The 18,214-nt window shown below is 43.7% G+C and overlaps 1 protein-coding gene across 1 annotated transcript in view; it reads right to left on the bottom strand.

Moving 5' to 3' along the window:
• Positions 1–18,214, bottom strand: part of NCF4 (neutrophil cytosolic factor 4) — an 83,230-nt gene that overhangs the window by 1,087 nt on the left and 63,929 nt on the right. Inside the window, exon 9 of the mRNA XM_078683854.1 lies at positions 17,386–17,451. Coding sequence (XP_078539980.1) covers positions 17,386–17,451 — 66 coding nt within the window. The remainder of the gene's footprint in view (positions 1–17,385; positions 17,452–18,214) is intronic.

Raw genomic sequence — 18,214 nt, 5'->3', positions numbered from 1 at the left:
CATTGGCAAAGTTACTGGTCTTGGCTTTGTCACTGTACTTCATTTCAAGAGCACTCTTTGTGTGACTAAGAGTAGTCACACAGTCACCCAAACAGGAAGGAGTGATGCTTCCCAGGACTTCCTGCCATATGCCCTGATAAACTTCATGTGAATGCTCTTCTTATTACCTCACCATTAAACTCTTCAAACTATCTAATAGGTCTTCTAGCCTGGCCTAACCATGGCAGAGGGAGGGAGATTCTGGGCGATTTTTTTTTAACATCTACAAGAAATGCAGGGAGTTCTTAATTTTTATTTACAGGACCACTAATAGCATATTTTCATAGCCAATCAGCGAAAAACATATAACCAGTCTCATTTGAGGCTACTAAGGCTTTTATTTATTACTTAAGGTGCTAAAAAACACTCTTTAGCTAATTTCCTTTCTTACTGAAAAAAACAAAGGTTAAAGTGACGTTATAGTTAGGTATTGTAAGAATATCCAACTTTACATTAAAAAACCTTGGAAATTCACTGAATAAAAAACACAAAGGATAGAGGGAAGTTATAGTTAGATGAAAATGTCACATAAAAAATACCATTTGAAACAAAAAAAACTGAAATTCACCAGTTATAGTTATCTCAAGTAACTTTAACTCGTATCCTAAAGTAACTATAACTTGCACCCAGCATTACAGAGTATTATCAACAATGACGACATTTCAGCTTTGATTAGGGATGTTATAAATGTAGTCAATGAATATGTCATGAGTGACTTAATGTGCGAGGGTAAAAGCAATCATGGCGAGGGTGCATTTATCATTCTGTATGTCAGAATATTTGAATGAGATAGAAGAGGAAGATATTTGGGAACTCATTTAAAATGTGTCCTAATTTGGCTTTATACAGCACTAATCATAATTCCTATGACAAAATGAACCCCCCTCACTTTATTGCTAAGTGATGTTTTAAGTTCTACCAGTTTGATTCAATCAAGATGGCTTCAGGGTGTGCCACACATTTGTCATAAGTTAGACTGTTAGTGCTCTAGTTGTCCTTTAGAACACTCTGGGGGGCTGCAATAGAACACAGGGGAATCAAGTGACAGACTGCTTCAGTTGGAGGTACATTTTACTTTGAATGTCAGACTTTATTTTCACATGCCTGAGAAGGATAGCTCATGGCGCACCTTCCATAACCTCTATTAGAAAATTATGAGAAAACAGTTTTCTCTTAAACATGATTCATGAAATCCCAGCAGAAGTACAGCGTTTTTCACAAGGTAAAATCGCCTTATAATTCATCACAAGTCCTAAAATTAGTATGGTACCACTAACAAATTATTTATATTGTAAGTAAAATCTGTTATCACCCTTTATACATGCTCCTTTTTGTGACCCTCAAAACCTGCCTGTCATTCACTATAATGCATTTCAGTGGGGTCCATGATCCAAAGTCCTGTAACAGCTGCCACAGCATTTGGTCCATGTTGTGGCGCCCAATGAAGGGGGGGTTGGGGTCCCATTGAGACCTGTCCACATGCCCATTGGGGTCTGGGTGTGCCCCCTTACATATTTTTATTAATTTGTTTACAGGACACAAGTCCCCGAGTCTCGTAATGGCTTCCAAAATATATTGTTGTGGTTGAAACCAACCAATAAGAAATTGACTAGCCCCCAAAAGCTAGCTAACCAAAGCATATCTGGGCATCAACTATCCAGATAGCTATGCATTTTGAACACTAATTTCTCACAAACTAATGAACAGATTCACACCAGATCACAAAAAGCAAAATCTGTGGACCAAGATCTAACTTCCTGCCAAATTTGGTATAATTCCATTCTACAGTTTTTGCTGTAGCCCTGCCCAAAGAAGTCTATTGAAAATGCAAGAGGATGTTGCATTTTGGGATCCCCTTTTTCTCAGCCCCCACTTGACGGATCACCCCAAAACTTTCCATGCACAAACCAGGCATAAAAGAACACTTTTTTGGAAAGTTTCATGATAATTCAACCAATGTGCCAAAGTTATTAGCAACTCAAAAAAGGCATTTTCTATCGAAACACTGACCTAACTATTAAATGCTCAGTGGTGATTGCACTGGGTAACATATAACCCGGAGTTGTGCGTCTCCGTATAAGACGTATAAGACGCACAACTCCGTATAATCCCCAAAGAAGAACACTCTTGTAAAATATTAATTTAAGAAAGTGTTCGTCAATTGCTCTAGGTAGAGCAATTGACGAAGGCTAAGCGCCGAAACGCGTCTTGATGTGCTGAGGTTTCCAATAAACTGTTTGGCAACCACCCCCGTGTGTGCTGCTTTCTTTACCAGAAAGGAATACCTGGTGGAACTTGGGAGCGGAGATACGAAGACGGGCACACCCCCGTCAAGCAAGCACCTGTTGAAAGAGTGCGGCAGGCTGGTGTTTTTTGGAGCTGGATATATATATATATATATATATATATATATATATTTCACTGGAAAAAATTGATGTTACAGTTAGGTGAGAATGTCAGTTAAAACACACATGTTTAAACTAAAGAATACACTGAAACTCACCAAAGATAGTTTAATGAGCTAACTGAAACTTGCACCCTAGCCACACACTGCTTATGACCTTACATGTTACTCGTGACATGTTCAATCATTACACAAATTGCCTCAATGATGACATCTCAAATGGCATTGATTACATCACTAATGACATCAACTTATGAGTGTGACTGATTGCTCTTCACTTCTGACACTGAAAGGTCTTTAGTGAGCTCCATCTAGAGGACATTTTCTATATCTTTTGTAATGCTAGTGAGAGTAAGCTTTTGCACAGACATTGCCCTCCTAATGGTGGTTGTGTGTATGAAGGGTGTGGGCTCCCTGTAAAGAGTTGTCCACAGATTAAGGCTGTACACTGTAGAGCCTTCAGCACCTAACAAGGTTTGAGATTGTGCTGGTTGTGGGCTCTACATGAAAAATTGTCAATTGGGCGACGGCTGTGTGAAGTAGGGGCTTGGCAACTAAATGGGGCTTAGTTGTCTGGAGGAAGTGATCTCTCCATGAAGAGGTGTACACTGAAGAAAGTATATACTTAGTATGGGCTTAGCTACCTAATGCTACTTTAGTGCTTGGAAGGAGTGGCCTGTCTTTGAAGAGCCCTGCACACAGTGAAGGCTGTACATAGTAGGAGTTGGAGCACTTCTTCGGACGTGGGTCTCTGGTGTGAGTAGGCTGTCCATCAAGAGTTTTGCACAGGCGGAAGGCTCTGTGTAGGAGGCTCTTTGTCATCTACTGGGGCTTGGGTGTCTTGAGGTAGCTGACTCTCCTTCTAAAATCCGTGCACATTGAGAAGGATATGCATAGTAGGGACTTCGCCATCTAATATGGCGTGTGTGTCTAGGGGATTGGTCTACAGTCTAATTATTTAATGTAAGCAAAGGTAATTTATGCTTTATTCTGCACCATTTAGTACCTATTTACGTATTTCAATGGCTGTACTAATTTTTAGAGTAAACTGAACATCAGTATGGTGGATAACATCATCAGTGATGACATTGGTTTTGTCATTTGCGATGTCATCACTGATGGTATCAATGATGAAACTGAACATAGTGATGTAATATGTGCGTTCATAAGCAGTGCGTGGCGTGGGAGCAAGTGATAGATAATTAAATTATAACTGGTAAATTTCGGTGTTATTTTCTAGTCTACAATTGTATGTTTTAGCTGGCATTTTCACCTAGCCATAATGTCACTTTAAACTTTGTTTTTTTCAGTGTATTTCTAGTTTTTCTTTTAACAAGAACTAACACATTATTACCACCTCTAACTAGAACATCACTTTAACCTTTGCTTTTGTCAGTGAATTCCTCTGGTCATTTTTTGACGTAAAGTAAAATATTACTAACATACCTAATTGTACGTTGTAGGACCATGGCTAATTGAGGAAGCTTCAGTATGTGAAGGTAGTGGGCTGTCCACGAAGAGCTGTATAGAGAACACAGGCTGTGTGTAGAATGGGCTTTCAACCTAATCGGGCTAGGTGTCTGGAGGGAGTGGGCTGTTAACACCCATTCTGCACACACAGGGCAGACTGTGCTTAGTAGGGTTTTGTTAGGGTCTGGCCTCTTTGCAAAAACCTATGTAAGGTAGGAAGGCTGTGCAAAGTAGGGTTTCTTGAGGAACTGGCCTCTTCGCAAAGACGTCTGTACACAGCTAAGACTGTGTATAGTAGGGTTTGATCAGGGACTGACCTCTTCGTGAAGACCTCTACACAGGGAAAATAAATTAGTTACTTACCTGTAACTGCAGTTATCCAGTATTGGTATCTTTCATAGAGTCATGCTTGAATCATTCCCCGTCGTCAAGATGGGAGTCAGCGGTACATTTACAACGGTAATGTCACACTAGACATAGAAGTTAAAAGGCCTAAGGTCTCATATTTAGTAACATATCTAAGTCATTTTTAAAAAAGGACCAAACTTAAGAGAACAACCAATAAGCTGACACCATCCTCTAGAACCTTCCTGAAAGGAGCTCCATTCCCTTAGATTTTCATAAGTACATGTGCATATCCAGAGAGACAACTGAGTAACCGTGGGCAGAGAGCTCCGCTCTGCCCGCGGAGTGTGCAGAGTTGTGCCTCCTCCCTGTTTCACGGAGAACGTGGAGTAGGCACAACTCGGCACCCTCTGCGGCGGAGCGGAGTTGCTCAGTCCCTGCCTCCACTCCCCCTAGGAAGAATCACATTAAATATACATTAAAGGTAGAAAGAAAAATAAACACTGTAAAAAAAAAATAAACACTTACCTTCACTGCGGTGTCCCCGGGCTGCAGTCCTCCTCTTCCTCGGTTTCACGATAATCTGCACATGCGCGCGCTCCTGCGCATTTTTGTGAGAAATGCGTGGGCGCGCGTGCATGCGCAGAGCATCACGAAAGAGGAGGCCGGCAGCCCGGGGACACTGCAGTCAAGGGAAGCGTTTATATTTTTTAAAACTTTAATGTATATTTAAAGTAATTCTTCCTGAGGGGGGGGTGTGGAGGCGGGTGGCGGAACGGAGTTTCCACGGAGTTGGTCCGCAACTCCGTGGACCTCTGCATAGTGCCGCTCCACCAGCTCTGCCCAGGCTTAAAACTGAGAGTACTAAGTAAAGCCTTCCAAGGTAGGCGGGTGGGTCGCATGTGAATCTATGAAAGATACCAATACTGGATAACTGCAGTTACAGGTAAGTAACTCATTTCTTATCCAGTATTAGGGTATCTTTCATAGATTCACATGCTCGAATCAGACTAAAAAGCAGTAATGAGCACATTTCGACATATATATATATATATATATATATATATATATATATATATATATATATATATATATATATATATATATATATATATATATTAATCATACATATATGAATATTCAACAACTATTTCTTGAGAATGAAGTATAAATGCATACATATAGATGAATATAGACCTGTATATAAATATAGAATAGCAAATGTTTAGCTTCCAATATTGGCATAATGAAGAGAAAAAACAGAGAAATGTGCATTAGAAAAGTTGGTGGGAAGGAAGGAAGGCTCACCTTTACTGAAACAGATGTCTCAACATCGCCTGTCCCACCACAGCATCTTTCATCAATTCGGAATCCAAGCCTTAATGCTTAGTAAATGTATGAGGCATTTTCCAAGTTGCTGCTCCACAAATGTCTGAGAGGGGCACACCAGCAAACAACACCATAGAAGTAGACACTGCCCTCGTGGAATGGGCACAAACTTTTGATTGCAGGGGTTTACCAGCTTGCTGGTGACAAAAGAGAATAGCACAAGAGATCCATCTAGGTATGCTATGCTCTTTTTCATTAAGGGAAAACCTTTTCTAGGTAAGCTGTAAGCTACAAAAAACTGATTAGTCTTGCAAAGGATTTCGTTTTGTCTAGATAAAATTTAAGGCAGCGCTTCAAGTCCAAAGAATGCAAAGTTCGTTCAGCTGCTGTTTGAGGATTTGGAAGCAAGGATTTCAAAACAATCAGTTCATTAAGATGACAGTCCGATGGGGCTTTAGGTATACATTTCGGGTTGGTAGAAAGGATCACCCTATCATGCTTAAATTGAATAAAGGGTTCTTGTATTGTAAATGCTTTTAGTTCACTAACTCTTCTTATGGAAGTAAGAGCTAGAAGAAGAGCAGTTTCCCACAAAAATAATTTTAAGTCAGCTCTATGTATTGGCTCAAAAGGGTGCTTCATAAGTTGAGCAAGTACCATGTTGAGTTGCCATGTTGGAGGCAGAGATTTCACAGGAGGGAAGGCCCTGAATGGACCTTTAAGAAACTGTTTTATCAGTCTGTTTGACCACAAGGAAGAACATTTAGAAGATCTTCGAAAACAAGAGATTGCAGCCAAGTGAACTTTAATCGAAGTATGAGCCAAACCTGAATTCGCTAGATGGAGGAGACATGACAAGACTTCCTCTGGAGATGAATAGAGGGGATGAACCTTAGCAGACCCACACCAGGCACAGAATCTTTTCCATTTTAAAGAATAAGTTCTGTTGGTACTGTCGGCTCTAGCAAGAGACAGAATCTCCCTGCTCTCTTGAGGAATGTTTAAGCTTTGAAATTCCCGGAACTCAGGAGCCAAACCGATAATCTCAGAGAACCTGGATCTGGGTGCAGAACTTTCCCCTGGTTCATCGTGAGAAGAGAGGAAAATGGCTTCAGAGGAATCGGCGGTTGTAAGGATAGGAGATGGAGTTCAGTGAACCAATGTTGGCGAGGCCAGGCTGGAGCTATTAGAATTAGCTTGCATGGTTCTGCTTTTATCTTTTATCTACCTGGTTTGGAGAGGGATTGACGGAAAAGCATAAGCAAATCCGCTGGACTATGCTATTGGAAAAGCATTTCCCAGAGATCCCTGTTGGGGGTGCCAGCTTGTGAAGCGTTGGCATTTGGCGTTGCCGTTTGCGACAAACAGTTCTGCAGTCGGTTCGCCCCACTGGGAGAAGATTCTGTTGAGAGTATCTTGGTTCAACTCACACCAAGATAGCGTGGTGACCATTTGTGTGGTCACTAGAATTATGTTGTTGAAGGTTCCGCTTATCTGAACCCATTGAGTGGTTAGAGCTTCCTGAAGAGTACACATGTTTAGATGAGAGTGGGGTATCAGAAGAATACAAGAGGACATCATGCCGAGCAGAGACTTGTATAGGTGCACCGAAAGAGACTTCCTTCTTTGTATGGGGCTTGCTAACGTCAGAAGTTTTCATTGTCTTTCCTCTGTTGGATAGGCTCTCTTCAGATCAGTATCTAGGATAGCGCCCAGGAACGTAAGTCGTTGAGAAGCCTGTAGGACTGATTTATCTTGGTTTGGTGTGAGACCCAATCTGATGAAAAGGCGCAGACCGGCTTTGGAAGACTTTTTCGTGGCGTTGAAAGAAGGAGCTTTGACGAGCCAGTCGTCGAGATACGGGAAAACTTGGTGATGATGTTGTCTGAGATATGCTGCTACTGGCTGTAGGCTCTTTGTAAAAATGCGAGAGGCCGACTTGAGCCCGAAGGGTAACACTGGGCATTGATAATGCCTGCCGGCTACAGCGAACCTGAGAATTTCTTTGTGCTTCTTGTGTATCGGTATATGGAAATAGGCATCTTGAAGGTCCAGGGATACCATGTAGTCATTCCCATTGAGCAGCTGTAGGACCTCCTGAATGTTGACCAAGCGGAATGATGGTTTCTTGAGGAATTTGTTTAGATTTCGTAAATCTAAAATTGGCCTCCACTATTTTTTCTTTCTGCGCACTAAAAAGAAAAGGGAATAGAAACCTTTTCCCCTTTCATAAAAAGGAACATTTTCTATGGCTCCTTTTTGGATCATCAATGTTATTTCCAACTGTAATAGGCGCAAATGCTTGTGAGCCAGAGGTTGAGAAGGTGTTGGCGGGAGTGACTGTATAAATTCTAGGGAATGGCCGAATTGACTAGTTGTAGGACCCAGCAATCTGTTGTGATTTGAATCCAGTTTTGAGGATAATGGGAGATGTTGCCTCCTACTTTGGGGAGAGGTGAAGAAATTGCAGCCTGCAGGTGTGAAAGTTCATTGACGTCTGACAGACTCCTTTTGTCGTCCAGCCTTCCCTCGAAAGAAAGATTTATTGTAGGCAGTTACAGGCTGTTGTCTCTGAGCGAACTGCGTCCTTATTGCTGGCTGGAGGATTTGTAGGAAGGGTACTTATATTGCTGGTAACCTCCTCCGTAAGATGACTGGCTTTTACCCCGTGCACCACGAAAAGGGGTTCTTTTGTACTGGAGGATACCCAAAGCTTTGACCGTGTCAGTGTCTTTTTTGATTACTTGAAGGGCTTCGTCGATATGCTTACCGAATAGTTCTTGTTCATCATAAGACATATCTAGAATCTTGGTCTGAACTTCTGGCCTAAAAGTTGTAGCCTTTATCCATCCATGGCGCCTTCGGACCGTGGCTCCAGCTAACTGACGGAAACACCTGTAAGTTATTTCCATCGCGCAGTCAATTATTTCAGAAGCGGAGCACTCGCCCTCCAGTAAAACTTTCCTTGCCTTTTCCTTGATGTCTTGCGGGTGATCATTGAGGTAGTGAGCAATATCTGAACTCATCTGTCTGTTGGATTGGATGCTGTGACTGTCAAAACAGACATAGTGGAAAAAGATTTGTCGATGTTGTCTAGCCTCCCACCCTCCTTATCTGGAGGTGCTGATAGTGGAGCTAATGGGTTCTTTGACCTGCATTGAGCCCCCTGGGAAATTACTGAATCAGGTCTAGGGTGAACCATGAGGCAGGCAGGTGCATCGTCAGGGGCTTTATATTTCTTGTCGAGCCTTGGTAAGACCGGAGGAACTGTGGCTGGGTTTCTCATTATTTTAATGCCTTGATCCCAAATATAGTCAATAATGGGCATAGACCTGACTGATTAGTTTAAAAGGTTCTTTGAAATCGTAAAGGAAACAGTCTTGTTGGTGAGTAGGCATTGGAAGTTCAAAACGCCTGGCTCCTCTCACCAAGAGATTATGAAAACATCCAAATCCTCTGGAGTCTACTTGAGGTGGAGATGGTGACTCTGGTGGAGGGATACTGTAATCGTCCCAGTCGTCTGAACGTTATTGTATATCCTGGATTTCCCCTTCCTCTTGTTGCTCTTCGTCTTCATCTGTAGATGGAAGCTGCTGCACAGGCACTTGAGACAAGGAAGAGGTGGAGCTTGACTCTGCACCACAGGAGGTGGAGAAAGCGCTGGAGCAGGAGGTGGTGCGGATGTAGGGAAACCTCTGTTTGTAGTCCGCTAACATGAATTGTAGATCAGTTATCAGAGTGGAAGAAAGACAAACCATCTCTGGATGCAGTTACTGTTGACGTCCTTGGTCAGAGTAGTACGGATGTTGGTCATAGAACTGGTCCTCATCATCGGAGTCTTCTTGGTATTTAACATTCAACTCCGAGGGACTTTGCGCAGCCCTAAACAAGCTGTCTTCATCTGAATCATCATCCAAGAGATGAGTTGGCAACAAGGCTTGACCCCTGCTAGGAAACGTTAATGAGGGCGTCAGCCTCTCTCTTTGAAAATTTGGTGGGGAAATTAGTTTTCCTGATCTAGATTTTGATGTGGTTGATGAGGCCGTCATCGGAACACCTACCGTCTTTGGGGAACCGTCGATGGACATTGATATTAATGTCCTAAACGTAACTGGCAAAGATGACAATACTGTCGTCGACGATGTATCTATCGTCGCAGACCGTCGACGATGCAAAGGGAGAAATCGTCGACGAGAGAGTCGTCAGCGGTAGACTCGTCATCGATGCAGGCAACACCATCAACAAAGCACTCGCCATCATCTTTGTCGTTAGGATGGTCGTTGTCGGAATCTTATTCGACGACAACGACTTTCTGAATATCTTTATCGTTGATGACAAAGGAGCTTGACTCATCGACGAAGACATTGTCGACGATGAAATTGGCGCAGATGAAACTGAAACCATGGCAATGGTTGTCATCGATAAAGTCACTCCGACAACAGTCAGTGGAGTCTTGTCGTCGTCATCAGTACCGCTGTCGATGAGCTGTCCGTCGACGGGGCTGAGGAAGGTTTTTAAAACCATGTTTTACCTTCACCGGAGGAGTAGGAGGGTCTGAAGCTGATTTCTAAAATGATTTTCTGACAGAAACCACACCCTGATGCAAGGGAGATACTCTGGAAGGCAGATCTGAAGCTTCTGAAGACTTTTTGTGCGTCTTCTTTGGCGGTTGCTGTGAGGAGTAACCTGGAGAGACATCCAGTGGTCTTTTTTAAGACGTCTTTGAGAAGGAACTTGAGGAACCTTCGCTCTACTCAGAAGATACAGGGTCCTCCCTGTCTTTAAGCCTCTGCAGCCATAATAACAGCCTCCCCTCACGGTCCTTTAAAGTCTTTGAAGAAAAAAATGTGGCATACTTTACAGTCCTTTGGTTTGTGATCAGGATAAAGGCAGTAAAGGCAGTCTTTATGGGGGTCAACGTAGTGCAGTCTTTTCTTTCTGCAGGTACCACGGGCCTAAAAAGGCCTTTTTTAGGTGTGTCCACCATGAAGAAATCAGTACAATTCACTCAGGCAAGGGAATTATAGATGAAAAATACCTTGAATCCAAGAGAAAAACTGAAGACAAGGATAATTAGAAGTTAAGATGAAAATCTGAGGGACTGGAGCTCCTTTCAGGAAGGTTCTAGAGGGTGGTGCCAGCCGATTGGTTGTTCTCATAAGTTTGGTCCTTTTTTTTAAATGAACTTAGATATGTTACTAAATATGAGGCCTTAGGCCTTTTAACTTCTATGTCTATTGTGACATTACCTTTATAAATGTGCCGGGGACTCCCATCTCGACGACGCAGAATGATTCAAGCCTGTGAATCTATGAAAGATACCCTAATACTGGATACGGCTGTGAATAGGTTTGGTGAGGGATTCACCTCTCAGTGAAGACCGCTGTACAGGGCGAAGGCTGTGCTTAGTAGGGTGTGATGCGAGTAAAATCCTCTGCACAAAGACCTCTGTCTCTACAGAGCACTTTTTTTTAAAATTCATTTTTGTACCGCAGAACACCTGCAAGAGTTTCACAGGAGTTCACAAGACTGCACGGCAGCCGGAATGGTTACCACAAAACTCCAGCGTGATCACTAAAATCATCTTTTTTTTAAAAAAATGTGAACGCAGGGAGGACTCTCTGGGACCCACCGCAAAAGATCAGGGTACCCCTATACTGTCCCCTTGTGTTGTTTTTAAAAAAAATTAGAACACAGGACCGAGTCTCCGCAACATTTTTCTTCATGTTGGGGCTGCCAGTCACATTGCTTGTGCCCGCAAGAGTTGCTAAAAAACTACTGAACAGAATTACAAAAATCATAAAAGCAGGCTTTCTGAGTAAAGAAGTTGCTTTCTGCCAAATTTAGTGTCATTCTCTTCAGCCACTTTGGCTGTAGTCTTGTCTAAAATTCCCTATGGACATTGAATGGGGTAAAGCATTTTTCCTTCCCCCCAATTCCCCCTCTTTTTCTTGGCCCTTGCTTGACAGATCATCCAGAATCTTTTCAAGAAGGAGCTGATGTGGAGGAACTTTGTTGTTTGGAAAGGTTTGTGGAGATACGTCAAATGGAGCCAAAAGAATTAACAAAACAAAAAAGGCTCTTCTTATGAAAAGTCTAACCTAACTATTTAAAAATGGCCACAGCCACTTTTAAAAAAGTGAAAAAGTATTTAAATGTTTAACTTTTAAACATTTCTACTCAAAATATATATATATATATTAGTGAGGTGTCAAATTTTGTATTTATTATTTATTTTAAAATTGACATGTATACATGAAATGCATGTACTTACAATAATTTATTATTTAACACACATTTAATTTGTTGAGTTAATGTTCTGTAACATTTTTATTAGTTACAGGTTAATAATGAATATTTTTAATTTACATTTCTACTGTATGTTAAACTATTTTTACATTTTATTTTAAAATAATAATAAACTTTAAGTTTTAATATACTTTCCCCAAGGGAGACCTCCACCATGATGGCAGAAATCTCCCCCACCATGTGTAAAGTTACTATTAGTAACGTTACACCTGTAAATTCTGTCATACGAGGCTCCACCCACAAATTTGAGGGTGTGGAGACATGTAAGTCTACACCTAGGTGTAAATCTCCACTTGGAAATGGTGACTAGCAAAAAGTGGAGAGCTAGGCTTAGCTGCAGCTCAAAAGAGAGCATTTGTGAACCAGGCATAATGAAAATTAAGGCTGCTAATTAGCCATGTGGCCACTAGATGGCGGCAAAGAAAAGAAGCACACAAACGAATCTAAAGCTAAAGATGACAACTTGAAACTACTTTAGTAAAGGAGATAAAGAGGGAAAGTAGAAGGCATAGGAAAGTGTGTTGCGTGATTGAGATTGATGCAGCTAAGAGAGGGAAAATGTGGAGGCAGAGCATTAGGATACTTCTGGGTGGTGGACGTGGTATACATGTTTGGTGTTGGCATGGGAGAATTGTGGGGTGTTTGCAGAGTAGGAGGGAGTGCTGGCCAACAATTGCTTAAATGGTGTAGACACATCCTAATGATGGAATACTCTAGGATATAAAGATGGGAGTATTCTAGAGTGCAGGGTTGAGAGTACTCTATGGTTTAGAAAACGTCGTAGTGTTTGGTGTATTGATGGGAGTGCTTTTGGGTGAGGAAATAAGAATACTATTTGGTGTGGGGTGAAAGTACTTTAGGGTATATGAATAGTAAACCTACAAGGTGTAGAGATAGAAGTTCCATAGGGTGAAGGTTTAAAACCACTCAAAGATGAAGCAGTACCAATGCTCTGGTAAATAGAAATAGGAATACTCTAGGAAGTTGGCCTGATAGTAGTCTAGTGTTTAGAGATAAGAACACTCTGGGGAGTAGATATGGGGATATTGTATGGTGTACAGTTGACACATTTGGGTGTACAGCTGGAAGCACTCTAATGTGTATGAGTGGGAATACTCTATGGTATAGTGTTCATAGTACTCTATGTTGTAGAGCTAGTAATACTATAGGTCACGTGATTTGGGGTACTCAGAAGTGCAGGGATAATAGTAGTGTAGGGGTGGGAGTGCTGTATGGGGTGCAAGCCTCTAGGGTCCTACAAGTTGATCCTGACACCAGAGTATCAAACAAGGGGCAACATGATATTTTAAATTGGGGAAACATCATTTGGCTACTGTAATCGATTCCTGACTTGAAACACATTAATTCCACTGACATCCTATCAGTTAAATTTGTACAGCCTTGCAGGGACCACGGATCAGAATCTACGTTGGTCACCTTTGTTTTCACTCATGGGTGGAAGCAGTCTTGGCAAAAACAACTCTACTAGAAGGCTGAGGAATCGCACCCAAAAGAGTGAAGGCAAAAGGATACCTGAATGTGATTACCCGCCAGATTAAATCCCCTACATACTCAGTATTAAAAAATGCAGAAGGAATGCAGGGTTTTAAAGATCCAGAGGACAACTTCAGTGACTGGAACTAGCTGCCACCCGTCCTTCTTGCCAAAAAACTGCTTCTGACAAAATTATGAGAACCCCGACATTTAACAAACATCCACATCAAAAATTAAGATATGTTTATGGTACATTCATGGCCTGCCTCAAAAACTTGACCATGACATCACAACATTCTGGAGCAACTTCGAGATCCTCATCTTTCTGGAAACCTGGGCCCAAACAACTGTCCCTCTGGTGGGTTACATAGTACACTAGAAGTCGGCCTCCAAAATCTGCAGTTACGGACACCCAATCGGCGGCCTAATAATTTATGTTTCGTCATCTTTGCACGGCACAGCGGAGGAGATCTCCCATACAGAATCATCATTGGTGCAAGCAATAAGGTTTAGTACGTCCCACAGCAACAAGAGGCAATTCCTTCTGATCATCAGTGTTTATTTACATAGTGACTAATAGATCAGGAAAGAGGTCAACTGAAAAGACTGCTAACAATTATAACAGAGCTAAATATAAAATTCCCATTAATTAACATCCTGCTATCTGGAGATTTCAACATAAACTTGTTTGGCAGCAGGACAGGAAGTCAATGACCTGGACATAATATGTGATATCCCAGTGGTAGTTGGTGATACCCGGCGTTGAGGTCTAGTTTGGCGAACCATCGGGAATCATTGACGTCCGCGATTATCTCGTCCATTGTTGGGGTGATGTGTTGTTTGCACTTGATGGCACAGTTGGGGAATCTCATATCGATTCACAGCCTTATGGTTCCTGGCTGCTTGGGCTTTTCAGCGATTACCATCGGTGAGACCCACAGAGTCGGGCCTGATACTCTTTCAATTACGCCTTGCCTTTCTAGCTTTTCCAACTCCTTCTCCACCAACGGCCGAAGGTGGAAAGGGACTTGTCGCTGTCTCAGCACCACTGGGGCTATGGTCTTGTCGATGTGCAGCTTGATAGGCAGACACTTGAGGCGACCTAGCCCTTGGCACAGTTCAGGATGTCATCGCCTGGTGTGCTCGGACACTCCTGGTGAAGGACACCAGCCCTAGATCTTCAGTGGTGTAGCTGCCGATCAGGGTGTCTGCCTCGTGGTCTATGATGTGGAGCATCCGCAGGACTTCTTGGTCCTCTGCTTTAACAGGTACTGACATTTTCCCTTTTAGGGGCAGCGGGGATTAGCTTCCATACGTGAAGTTCCTCGTCTTGCATGGTGTGAGGGGCGGTCTGGGCAGGAGACGGTGGTACTTCTGGATGCCCATTACATTGCCTGAGGCTCCGGTGTCGATGATGGCCTTGACTTCGGATCCCGCTATCTTGACCACACACGTTGGTTGGGGTCTCCTGCGGTCTTTGAGCTCTTGCCTGAAGGAGATGAGGAAGGTTTCTACCTCGTCATCATCAGATGAGTCTTCCAGCCCCTGGCATGCTTGGCTGGCTCCTTTTAGCTCTTCATAATAGACAGCTGGCACATCGCTCTGGACAGCAGTCTTTGCCCTCTGTTGTCCCTTCCCTTGTTCTTTTTCCGGCACACGGCCGCAAAGTGGTTTGGAATCCCACAGTTGGCACAGGTCCGGCCTTGTGCGGGGCACTCATTAGCTGGGTGCTCTTTGCGCACACAGTAGCCACATTTCGCCTTGGTTGTTGGGGGCCTTGGTTTCCTGTACGCATCATGTTTTGTTTTCATACAGAGAGTGTTGACTCTTTCTGTATTGACATTCGCTGGCCTTTCCAGGGTTCTTTTGAGGGCTTGGTCCATCTCACTGGCTCGTGCTGCTGACAGATCGTGCTTTCTTGCTAGAATCAGCATGTTCTCTAGGCTTATCTCTGACTGGCACAGGGTGAATCTTCTGAGCACTTTATCCTGGCACCCTTGGATGATCTGCGTTCTGATCTCTTTTGGCTGATCGTTCGCCGTACAGGTGCTGGCTAGCTCGCACAGCCAGGCGTAGACCACGTCAATTGACTCACCTTCCTGTTGGCGTGCCTGGCTCAGCTTAAACTTCTCTAAGTCCGGGTTAAGATGTGGGTCAAAGTGTTCATTTAGTGCTCGTACGGCAGTGTCGTAATCTGTAGCAATGCCCGTTTGGGGCAGATACTTGAAGACCAATAGCTCTGTATATTTTGTAGGTGTTCCTAGATGCTGATCCACTCCCTTAAGCCAGCGCCGAGACGCCTACGGGTATTCGCCGCGCTTTAGAAATGCCAATAAATAAATAAATAAATAAATAAGAGCTTGGAAATCTCATCACCTGCATTGTGAAAGGAGTAATGACCTCTTGACGGCTCCATCCGTTTCTCTTGTTGCGACGATGTAGTTGTTTAGCCTCTCAATCCATATCTTCCAACGTGGAGACGCTGTTGGCAGGTCTTCTAACTCACTGAAAAGGGGCAGTACCCCTGTGAGGGCATGCTGTACTGGGACCCTCTGTTGGGGTGGTGCTTGGGCTTCATTGGCCATGTGGAGTTGTCTGGGCCGCTTTCTTCTCTTGTGGCATGTCTTTTCTCCCCTTGTTGGCGTGTTTTGCTGCTGCTTTCCGCTGTCCTCTTTCTATGTGATCCTTTATCCATTTTTTTTTGTATGTCCCTTTATTTTGTTTTTTCCTTTGCGTGCCTTGATGTGTGTGGAAATGTACTTCTCTCTTTGATTTTGTACTGTTCTCCCTGTTCCACTCGGGTGTACTCTGGACTGTCCCTTTAGCGGTGTGCTAAGGAGCATGGCTTTGCTTCCTTCCTTCCTCCCTCTCTGAGGTCTGGCCCCTCCTCCGCTGCGTGCAGGGTCAGGTGTTGCAGGCTGAGGTAGAATGGGGTTGGTGGGAGCAGCACTGCTGTGCGTGCTCCTGTGGCGTGGCTAAACGCTCTCCTTCTCGCGTCAGTGTGGGCGGGGCCTGTTTGATTAGCTCCCCCAACGTGCAGCAGCGGCCCGGTAAAGGCCCGCGCAGTGCATTGCTCCCAGAGCTGGCCTCACTCACTTCACCGAGTCTGACTTCCGCGGTCTGTCCGAATCTTCATGCTGCCGCTCGATTCACGGGTGCTGCTTCCTGCAGTGCGCCTGACTCGAACTAGACTCCGCAGCTTCCGCGGTGCTGCTGCGCCAGCAGGGCGTCCCTGGAGACTGTTGGACGGATCCTCTGGTCAGGTCAGTGGGGCGCAGGTCGCGTCCCCTTCGTTGCCAGTGTTGTGCAGCATCTAGGCTCCTAGGCTGTGGGTGCAGCGCTGCGCCTATAACTCAGATACCACACACGCAGTGGTAGCTCAGCAGATGAACCACGTGCAGTTCCTCCCCATTTATTAACCCTGCAGGACTGGTCCACGGATGACGTGATACAACTATATCCGGTTAAACCACCGGACAACAGGACTGCTGATCTGTTACAGGTGGCACATTTTAACGTTATTACAATGTATTATTTTCTTTGACTTGGTAGTCAATGAGATATATTTTTGTAAAGGTTTTAATTAACTGCACAATAAGCTACTACTACTATGTACGAGTAGTTTATCGTGTACAGATTGGGGTTCTCTGAAAATATTCAGGAGTGCAAGGATGGATTAGCAAGCAGTGTAGTAATGAGAGTTCATTAGGGTGTAGGGAAGTAAGTATTTTAAGGTGTAGGGTAGAGAGTACTCAAACGTGTTGGCATAGATGTGCTCTAGGGTGCATGGATGGAAGTACTCTAAGGTTTAGAGATGGACGTACTTTGTGTGGTGGGCTGTGGTGCAGAGGATAGAGAACTTTGCATTGTAAGAAGAGCGTACTCTAGGTTGTACAGAGAGGAGTTCTCTGGGTATGGGGGGGTTATGGGTGTAGGGAAAGTAGTATTCTTTGAATCAGGAGTACTGCGGGTGCTGAGAAGGAGTTCCAATGTACCTGATTAACTCGAGTAGCTCCTGGAAAGAGGGTTTAACTTTGATGTCATCTTCCAAAGCGATGTCCCTAAAAGGAAAAACATAGTCAGAAACAGGGGATAGAAACCAGCATCAAACACTGCATCACCCAACACCCTCTCACCAAACACTCCCTAAATCTATTCCCCTATACTGACACTAGATACTCCCCACCTAATGCCTCTCACTTCACCCCGCCCATCCCATGCCCTGAGTACCACCGCTTCAGCTTACACTATCACCTGCCACTAAAGTCTTCACACAAGATACTCCTTTCTAAATAACCATGAAAGTCCACTCGCATGACCCAGGCCAGAGGACAGTCAAGTCAAAAAATACCCCTCAAAACCACTTTCCTGAGAGAACCCATCAGACAACAGCAGACTGACGAATCTCATCTGTCTTCATGATTTTTTTTTTTATATATACAGTATTATTAAAAAGTCGCTTTTCAATTTTCTTTTTCTGCCTTCTTCTCCCCTCACCCTACACTCCCTTTGCAACATGTGCATATACAGACCTGCAAACTTGAGAATAAAATTTGCAGTGTGAGAAGGAGCTTGGCCCTGGAGGAGGTGGGGCTTTATACTGAGAAACACCTTTTAGGCTCCTCTTCCCCCGTACCCTGGTCCCGTCGACCCTAGCCCCCTTCAGTAAACCAAAAACACAAAAGTTGCTGGGGCTGCAGCCTATGTCCTAGGGTGTTTTTACGGCCTCCAAAGAGGAGCTAGAAACCCACCGTTTTCAGTGTTTTTCAGCTCCTCTTGTCTGCTACCGTGCGAGTATGCCTCCTTACCAGGTGACCGTGTGAA

This window comes from Lissotriton helveticus, chromosome 1_1 (genome assembly GCF_964261635.1).
Source record: "Lissotriton helveticus chromosome 1_1, aLisHel1.1, whole genome shotgun sequence".
In the NCBI taxonomy this organism is placed as follows: Eukaryota; Metazoa; Chordata; class Amphibia; order Caudata; family Salamandridae; genus Lissotriton; species Lissotriton helveticus.
Note: the sequence above shows the minus strand (reverse complement) of the source record. Positions and strands in the feature narration are given on the sequence as shown.